Genomic DNA, 10,012 nt, shown 5'->3' on the forward strand with positions numbered 1-10,012 from the left:
CTGAGATTATTCTTATTTCAGTGCTTTTAGGACTCGCACAGCGATCTCAATGGGATGATATGGCTCTCATTCATACAAGAGGATCTCACTATTACAATTATGCTCTACACTTTTTAGAACCTTTGTTCTTATAATTATTATTTATTTTTGGTAATTAATTTTTAAAAATTTTTTCTTTTTCCTGATGGAAAAATTTATGAATTCTTCATAAATTTATTTGTTTATTTAGAAAAAATTTTTTAAACAATTATTTTAAAATTTTCAATAATTTAAACCATAAAAAATATTCTTTAATCCATAAATTTCATTTTTCATTAATTGTTTTATTTATTTATTTTTTTTTTAATGAAAAAAAAAATTATTTTGCCTCATTTACTGAAATTTTTTTATCTACTCAAATGTTTTAATAATAAAAAAATTTTTAAATAGAAATTTTACACTCAATTTCTATTTATATTATTTATATTTACGTATAAATATTTATTAAATCATCAAGCAAGAAAAAATCATAAATTAGCAATTAATAAAATTTATTAAACATCAAAAAATTCTCCTATTAATTTTCACTGATAAAAAAATTTATTTAAAAAGAAAAAAAAATTATTCAAACCCAAAAAAATAATTTTCTAGCTCCAAAATTTTACTTATAAAATAAAATAAATTATTTTACCATCGTAAAATAAAAAAATTGAATTGAATAAAAATAATAAAGTAGCGGTTTACCGTGAGGGGCGTGACTAGTGATTCGAGTTGAGCAGTAACTCGCGTGATGCGCCGAGATAAGACAGCTCTGATATCACGTAAAATATCCACCCACACTTGCACTCTCTTTCATTAACATAACTCGACAAACTACCGTAAAGTCTAAATCCTAATAAAAAAAAAAAAAAAAAAAAAAAAAAACTAAATCCCTAATCCTGCATCCTCGCTAATTCATACGTACGTACAAATAAATGACTAACTTTTCTATCTCCTAGCAGCTTTTAGTTACTCTGCGTTAACAAATTACTTGGCCGCGGATCAGAATGCGCGGGCGCTGCTCCGCCTCCTGCTCGTCCGCGATGAACGCGCCCATCCACGCGTGTCTCATCCTCATTTCCATCAATTAAAATAACAATTACAATTTAAATCCTAACAACCCCATCTTTCAATAAAAAAAAAATAAATTGACTTACCCTGACCAAGTTTCCTCGCCACAGATTTAGATCTCATCGCTAACAACAAACTCTGTTTCAAATATGCTCACTATTAACTACTTTGATCTTTGACCGAGCCATAAAAATTTCACTTCTCGCACCTGCAGTTCAAATTTAAAGATCACAAGATTGATTAAATTGATGAAATTGATAAAATCGAAGAAGAAACCATTGAAGTAAAATTTATCTGAGCTGTGATAGGAGAGGACTCTTAAGTCGCTTCAGTCCTCTGTCCTCCGTTCGGGAGTCTAGTCCCGCGACAGCGCTCCGCGGATCCACCACCCACCCTCCCTTAAACGCGAGCTTAGCCGTCTCTTCCCTTCTACTTCCCACCTAGACACTTTCCACCACCTAACCTCCGGTAAGATCTACCTCTACCTCTACTCCAGTGATCGTGAGTCCGCTTAGAGCTGGCAACCCTTCCTCTTCCCCTTCCTGCCACCTACAAGTTCCCCCTCCTTCTCTCGGGAATAAAATTTCTCGTTATCCTCTTCGCGTTGGTGTACTTGTCGTATGTCGTGATCTCCAGTGACTCCTACTCTTGATTCTCAATTTACTCTGCACTTATTTTTACAACTTCTCCTCTCTTGACTTACTTTGGGCCAGAATTTCCCCTCCGATGATTAATATTGTGTCTGATTATTAAATTGTCCGATCACTTGCTAATGTTCACTTAACTTTTCACTTTTTATCTTGATCTTGATTAAATTCAGACTTGATAAGGCAAGCAGAGGTCTCTTCTAACAACACACGAGGACATGAGTGTTCGGAGCGACGACTATCGACTCGACGGTTCTTAGCTGAGGTCTATCGTATGTAGAGCCAAGCGTACATAGTAAGACCGACGTATACCTCAGTACATACACCCCTTGACTCTCAGCTACTCTGCTACCGCGTACTTGCTTCTCGGTCCTCGCTACTCGTTCTATTCGTCGAGTTCTGGGCGTGCTCGACTTGCTCCCCGCAGGTACTGGGAACTTCTCTGCGCAAGATCTTTTTATATTTAAATAAATATTCACCCTCTGATGGAAACTACGGAAAATATTGGACTGTCATTTGTTTACTAAAGACGTCACTCATGTTTTCATTGTTATTTTTTTAACCAATATTTTCTGAGACTTTGAATTAATCGGAGTTGGTAGATTTTTGTTTACGTTGTTGATATTAATATCTTTGTTAATTAAAGTCCGCAGACTTTAATCATAATTAATCTTTTGAATTTTAATTTTTAGGCTTGATAGAAACAATTTATTTGGAGAATATTTAGAAAATAAATTAATAATAAAAATTTTAATTTGTTAAAAAAAAAAAAATTCTGAACTAAGAAAATTATTTTGAAGAATTAGATCGTTTTAAATCGAGAAGAAAAATTATTTAATTATTAAAATTTACTTAAATCGATAAATAATTTTTTTAATAGCCGACTTTTGGCTAATTTTATTTTATATTTTGTAGATTTGAACCGTATTTAAATTATATGAGAAAAAAATATATTTCAAATTAGATAAATAAATAAATAAAAAAATTAAAAATACCCAAAATCTGTAGGAACGTTAAGAGCTTAATATATAAAGCTTAGTGTGAAATCGGTCACATTTCTATTTAAATGAATATCTGATCAATCATCCAATTGAACAAACGAGCAATAATATCCTCTGGCCTAACTTTATTATTCTCAGAATTAGATTGGTCATTAAACATAAACAAATGAGAATAAAAATGTGAATGTAAGCATGCACAGCTGGCAGTAAAGATTCAATCACTACATAATCACTCAAATAATTTTGAGTATTTAAGCTTCGCGCATCCTGGGGAGCGCAGACCAGCTCCGCCCTGTTTTTATCACTTATTTTGAACATCTCTCATCTCCAGCTAAAATTTACATTAGAAACTGGACTCGGTGTAGTATCAATGCAATTATAAAATGCATTTACAAGCAAGTGTTGAGGTCGTTGCCCGACAATTTATTTTTATCACTGCCCGGCATAAATTTAAGAAAAGAATAAAGAAAAACAAAGAATTGTCTCATTATGTATATTTTAGTTTCAAGGGTTCAATATTGATGTTGATAATTTGAGCTTAAGATTGCATGCGAGTTAGCAATAAGACGAGTTACTAAACTTGCGTATATTTTAAATATAGTGGGCTGTGAGCTGTGGGTGTAATATTACGTATAGTTATATAAAGGTGAGTGTGATTATGATGGTTGATGGTGAACTTGTGCAGTCGCGCAGCCCAGAAGCGCGTCCAATTATATTTACAACTCACGGCGCGCTTCTATACCTTCTGCTAGTTCTCTTCTCTCTTTCTTTCGCTTAAATTTTCCTTCTCTCTCTTCCTCTCGCTTCCTCGTCCTCGGTCAGATCCACGATCAATGATTCGCGACGGGCTTACACTGACCACCGTGTGAGTATTCAATATGCATGTTCACTTATTGACAATTGTTAATGAGTTTTCTCTTTTGAAATCATTATCAAACGTCTGTTTATTTATTGTCCACATATCTACAGCAAATTTACGAGATTGTGATAATGACATTTTAATTAAATTACCTTTTTTATTTTGTTAATAAATAATGATGTAATTGATTGTTATACACGGGATAGAAAATTGGTAGAAGCTATTAACTGGCAATCGTGAGAGAAAAATAAAATTTTTATCAAATAAATGTCCAGTTTTATTCAGTTAAGCATTTTTTTTTTGAAGGAAATTTTAATTTTAAGCTTTCATAATTGAAAAAGAATTGAAATTTTTGTCCATCTATATTATTAACTATTAATTAATTACTTTATTTATTTTTATAAAATGTAATTAAATTTTTTTCAACATTTAATAAATATTTATTAATAATCAATGCATTTTTTTTGGAGTAAATATTTAATTATAAATTTAATTTTCTCCATTTTTTTATAAGAAAACAATTAATGAGTCTAAGCAAATATTTATCAACAATTAATATATATATATATATATATATATATATATATATATATATATATATATATATATTTTTCTATTTAATAAATTAAATAAAAAATTATTTAGTAATTAAAAACTTGAAAATGATTAAAAAAAATCAAGAATTATATAAAACATTTCATAAAAATCTAAAAGGTTCAAATATTAAAAAAACGAAAGGATTTTTTAGATAAATTAATGAAGAAATAATTAAAAAAAGCTCCAGACAATAAAATTATAAATAATAAGAGTTGATAATGAGCTTAGCGAGGTCACTAATGTATAATACTTCTCGTGAGAGAGATTCGTTACGCATCGCAGAGGTTTTTCGGTGTTGGTTTTGTAAACCGATACCTCTGCGTTAACCCGTTCCTTCTTATTCTTCTCGTCTTTACAACATGGTCACAAGTGGAGTACATGCAAAATTATATATAAATATATACGTATATGTAAAAGAGAAGAGAAGTAAAGTTAAATTGGCAAATTGTGTAATTGCAACTTCTCGTTCTCGCACACTCATGTCTCTTAGCTCCGAGCGCCTTTTTCATGATTTTCTGCTGCTTCGGTTATGCATGACCGTCGCTAGGTCATGCCAGTAAATATAAATAAAAATCATACGTCGTTTCGCGACAAAAAAAGCGGCTGAAAGACGTTTTTTAAAAGCGCTAAGGCACTATAAACGCAAGCCAGTAATACCAGAAAAACGAACCGAGAAGAATAAATGCGACACTGATGTGCAGCATGCAGTTCTATGTTTAATGTGTCTTTACTGTGCGCTGCTACACCTGCATCCATATTCATGTCCCTTTGTAACGACAAGTTTTTAGAAACAGAATTTCAATATTTACTTTTCGAGCTAAAATTTTTTGCGTTCGTCTGAAGTTTCAGTATATTATTTTTTATGTATCTTGATAATCAAATTGTCAGAAAAACCTTTGATCTTTAAAAAAAAATCCAATTAAAACTTCGACAATGGCTTAAAAATTCGTAAAATTCATAGAAAAAAAGCATTATGTAGCGCTTGTGAAATCTATTAAATAATTTTTATAGTTTAAACGATTTGAGCTCCCAAAAGTGATACAATAAAAATTGTAATGTAATTTTTCAATGAATGTTTGTGTAAAAAAAATTTAATTTAATTAATAAATGTGTTTTTATCATTAAAAATTTCATAAAACAGTCTGAAATGGCAATTATAATTTTTTTAACAAAAATAGTGTTGAAAATTTCCAATAGGTGGCGCATGGTTGCTAAATTGTCTCACTAGTAGAGAGTCAAATTCAAAATTCTAAGTTCTAAGCTGAATATAATTTCTTAGTCTTTTAAAGCGTTATCTATCATTAATTTTAAATGTAATTAACAACAATTAGCATTAATTTTGTGAAATTAAAGGAATAATTTACCGAGTTTTTAAATTAAAATTTTCGTTAATTGATAAAGCAAGTAAAGAAGCGGATAGTGGATAGGACTAGCATTACAAGTTATAAGAAAGTGAGCCGTTAACGGATGACGTATATTAGGGACACTCTGGCCGAGTAGGGTACCAAGTAGAGTACTAAAGTAGAGTAGAGTAGTGAAAGTAGTAGATGATTTGAAACCCTCGGCAGTTATGTCCTTTACTGGCTATAAAAACCACTTGCTTTCTTTTCTATTCTTATATCCTCGACCCTTGCGTACGGTGGCCAAAAGGCCAACTCCACCCTCCTCCCTCCTTCGGTATCGATCCTCAAAATGAGCTGATACGAATGGAAGCGGTTACTCTTTTTTAATACACAAATATAAATTTTTTCTAGCAAACTAAATTCGTTGATAAAAAAAATAAAATATATTTTAATGAGCTTATGAATTATTCCGGGTGTCTTGGTGAATTGCACGACAGCGACTTTATATAAATATTTTTTTTTTTAGGGTATATTATAGTCGAAAGTATTTGAGGAGTAGACTCTGTGTTGGAAGCGAGCGTTAATTGAACAATTTGCATTGCCGAGACCGATTCTAATCTATTAAAGGACTTGGAGCTTTTTACGTCATTGTGCGATCGCGGCTGGAAGTCGTACACGTTCCTCTACTCGTACAATATTAGTCTTGATGTATTTTTAACGAATAGAATAACAATATGTAAATATATTTATACTAACTCTAAATAAATTGTGATTTCAAACGGCGATAATTTTTTTTTTTACCAAGACATGTTTTTTATTTTTAGAATTTATTGTTGTATTTTTAGCAGAAACTAAAATGTTGAATTAAAATATTAGACAATTCACGGGTCTATGAAAATTATCTTTAGAATAACTTTGAAGCTTTCCGGTCGAGTTATACGAGTTTACTTCGTAGAACTATTAAATTGACGAGCTCAGTTAATTTTTTTTTTTATCAAGACCACGAATAACGCTTACCGAGATGAATCAATTTTACTAGTTAAGAGACAACAAATAGTAAAGTTCAACGAAACCTTTAAAAAACGTTCGGATATGATTTAATATGTCCACATTTAAAAAACAGAATTTAATAAGCTTTAATAAATTATTCATAATATTAAATACATATATGGAGTCAAGAAATTTATATGGTAGAGTATCCAAAATGTAATCGTGAAGATCCAGGTTCGATTCCTGGCTTGGTTTCATCCTTTAAAAATTGTTCTAATACTTTACAGTAAATTAATATAATTTTGATTGTTAATTTAATAAAAATAATCGAAATGGTAAAAATTATTCCTAAAACATTTTAATTAATTTTTTCCATGAAAATACTATCAAATTTAAAGGTTGATAAAGCTTTAATAAATATTTAATTGTTGATAAATAATTGCTTAGACCCTTGAATAAATTGAAATAATTTAGGTAGATTAATTATTTTTTTATAAAAAATTAATAAAAAAAATGATTGTAAAAAATTAAAAAATTTTTTTTTGCAATAAATAATTTTTTGATCTTAGCAAAAAGAATTACCAACGACTATAACAAACCTATTGAGTAATTTAGGACCCAAAAAAAATTTTTTCACAAGAATCAACGATAAAGAAATTTAATTTTTATCATATCAGAATTTATACCTCCAGCAAGAAACAATAAAGCTCACGCTCGCATGTCATATCAACAATAAAAACATAAAAAACAGATCCATAATTTAAAATATGATATACAATTATTGTGTATACACTCGGACTGCAATAACGCATTGCATATTATGTATTACGAATCCAACACAATAACAATCCATCACACACATGAATCCCGAGACCTTGATTGGCTCGCCTAGAGCTCGTGACTCTTAAACTCGCGATATAAAACCTTCTATATTCTACACTCGCTGTTACTTCTTGTACTTGGTTGGTGGTTGTGTCGCACATATTCACTACCTTGTCTTGGTCCTTTTCCTTTCTCTCTACTCGCATAATAGTTATACATTTATGAGTTTAGTCTTGGTCTCTGCTCTGCACACTGCTAATGTAATATAAGTAAGTGTTTGGATGTGTGGATGTGGATATGGATATCGAGACTCTTGGACATTGGAGGGTTCGCATGCCTGGAGACTGATGTGACCACGGGAGACCGCCTCGTCGTAACATGCCAAGGCGACCATTATCGGACTCACAACACTATAATATTATCAGCCATTTTTTAATCCCTTCTGTTAATGTATAATGTAAACGCATTTTTAAATAAATAAATTATTTAATTAATTTCTCAATTAATTGATTTTTTTTATCTTTTTCCCAGCGTGAATATGATTTAATTAATAATTTCTTGACTTATTTTTTTATAAAAAAATAAAAAATTTTTAAAGCCAATTTTAATTAAAAATAAAATTTAAAAAGTTTGGAAAATTCAAAAGTGCCTCAATGCAGTTTTTAAAATTTATATAAAATTCAACATTTGAAATTTTATTTTATGAAAATTTTTAATTGTTTAGAATTTTTAAATTTTCTACTTAATTTTCATTAAATTCCTACATTTCAAAGTTAATTTTTTTTTTTTTTATTTAATTGCGGGTTTAATTTTTTAAATTTACAATCATTTAAAAAATGCATTGCTCAATTTTTTTGAAGTATCAATTAAAAAATAAAGTAAAATATAAAAACCACAAGTTACAACTTGTTGGTCCAGTTATTTATGTCATATATTATTCGGTGAACCGGGAAATGAAAATATTATTCTACGAATGATGATCCATTGGTTGTTTGAACGATGCGACTTAAAAATTTTACGAGCATTCGTTAAGCCCAAATTAACTCCCTTAATTTAAACTCGAGCTTCATAATTCCTCTATTAACCATTTAACTATATACGTACATATATAATATAAAATAAAATATAAAGTCTATAATGATAATGACAGTCGTAAAAAAATTAGAGAAATATTGTTTTCAAAACAGAGAGACGAAGTAATGAAACACGAGATTTATTCCTCGGATTTATATTTGTTTAACTCCGCTCGCATTTTATTCCCATAACCCAAGTTAATAGCCGGTGTTTATTTTTTTATCAAAAACTCTTACCTCTTCTCAGGAATTAATCCAAAAAATTTTATTTTTAATGATTGATAATTGACAATTATTAATTAGGCTTTGAGCTTTGAGATAGTAAAAAGATAGTTTAATCGAATTGCGACGCCAGTTTGTATCTGATTGGGGTAGCGATAAATGAATTTGAAAGCGATTTTGTCAGAGTGTGGTGAATAAACCGAGCAGAGGCGTATCAAGTAATAATTATTTACTGTGGTATGTGTAGTGCTAGTAAGTTTGGATAGTTAAGTCGGAATAAACCAACTAAACGAGAGCTGAGAGCTACGAGTGTGTTCATGTATCTGAGAGAGGGCATTCGTCTGGAAAAACGTAACTAAACGCGAGTAATTGCCGGTCGTCGGTGCCCACTTCATCCCCCTGAGCTCCTTTTTGCTTGGTACTCCTTTTTGCGCCCCACGATCAACCACATGGATACATCAGTTAATGTATATGAGCAGTCAAAGAACCCCGTCGTTTTAGTTTAGATTATTTTTATTTTTTCATTTGTAACTGGGTCATGTTTATTAAAATTATTCACATATATTCACTGAAACTTTGAAAAGTTTCTTTTTTAATTATCAGAAAGCGTTTGAATTAAATATGAATTTTTATCTCAAGCATTTGATTAATTTTTTAAGTTAAAATATTAATATTATTTTTTTTTTTGATGAAATTTTTCAGTAGAACGCGCAATATCATTTTTTGGAGGAGTTTTTTAATAGTTTTTTGATTCTATAAATTTTTTCGGTCTTATTTGTCCATTAAGATATTTATAATTGATCTTGTGATAGCGCTATTATTTTTAAAATTTATTTAAAAAGTACCCAAACTGTTAATATGATTATAAATATAAAAAAATCATTAAGCTAAAGTTTTCTTATTCATAATTCGTAAATCTCTACAGTCGCATAGTGACTGCAGGTTGCTGGTATTAATTAAAAGGTCAGTAAGATCTTAAGGTAGTTAATTGGATAACTTTATAACTTTTTTCTCGACTTATATCCTTATAAATCGACATTATATTTTCTCAATACGTTATAAAATAATATTATTAATTATAGTTATAAATGAAAGAGGCATCGGATGATATTTTGAGCGTGTGCTCAATTATTTAAGACATCTGTCGCGCGTCAATTGATTTCACAGGTTTATTTATAAATCTCTAACCATCTGCCAGCTTTGTTTTAAAATTACAATTTCATTAATTCATAAAATATAATCCCGAGTTAAAATAAAAAAAAAAAAAGTATGAAGTACAGAGCGGAGGTCCCGCAGAAAGTTGTGGGATTCGGAGCGAGCTGCCCTTGATTCCTGTTGCGGTTTTGTTGGGGGATGTATTCCTTCCCTC

General features: G+C 30.2%; 1 protein-coding gene across 1 annotated transcript in view; it reads right to left on the reverse strand.

Annotated features, from left to right (window-relative positions):
* Positions 1–1,428, reverse strand: part of LOC141525077 (transcription factor hamlet) — a 55,697-nt gene extending 54,269 nt beyond the window's left edge. Inside the window, exon 1 of the mRNA XM_074239406.1 lies at positions 1,176–1,428. Coding sequence (XP_074095507.1) covers positions 1,176–1,212 — 37 coding nt within the window. The 5' untranslated portion in view covers positions 1,213–1,428. The remainder of the gene's footprint in view (positions 1–1,175) is intronic.
* Positions 1,429–10,012: the final 8,584 nt, after the last annotated feature.

This window comes from Cotesia typhae, unplaced genomic scaffold, assembly GCF_013202065.1.
Source record: "Cotesia typhae breed Kobodo isofemale line unplaced genomic scaffold, CoteBio_Ctyphae contig_11, whole genome shotgun sequence".
Lineage (NCBI taxonomy): Eukaryota > Metazoa > Arthropoda > Insecta > Hymenoptera > Braconidae > Cotesia > Cotesia typhae.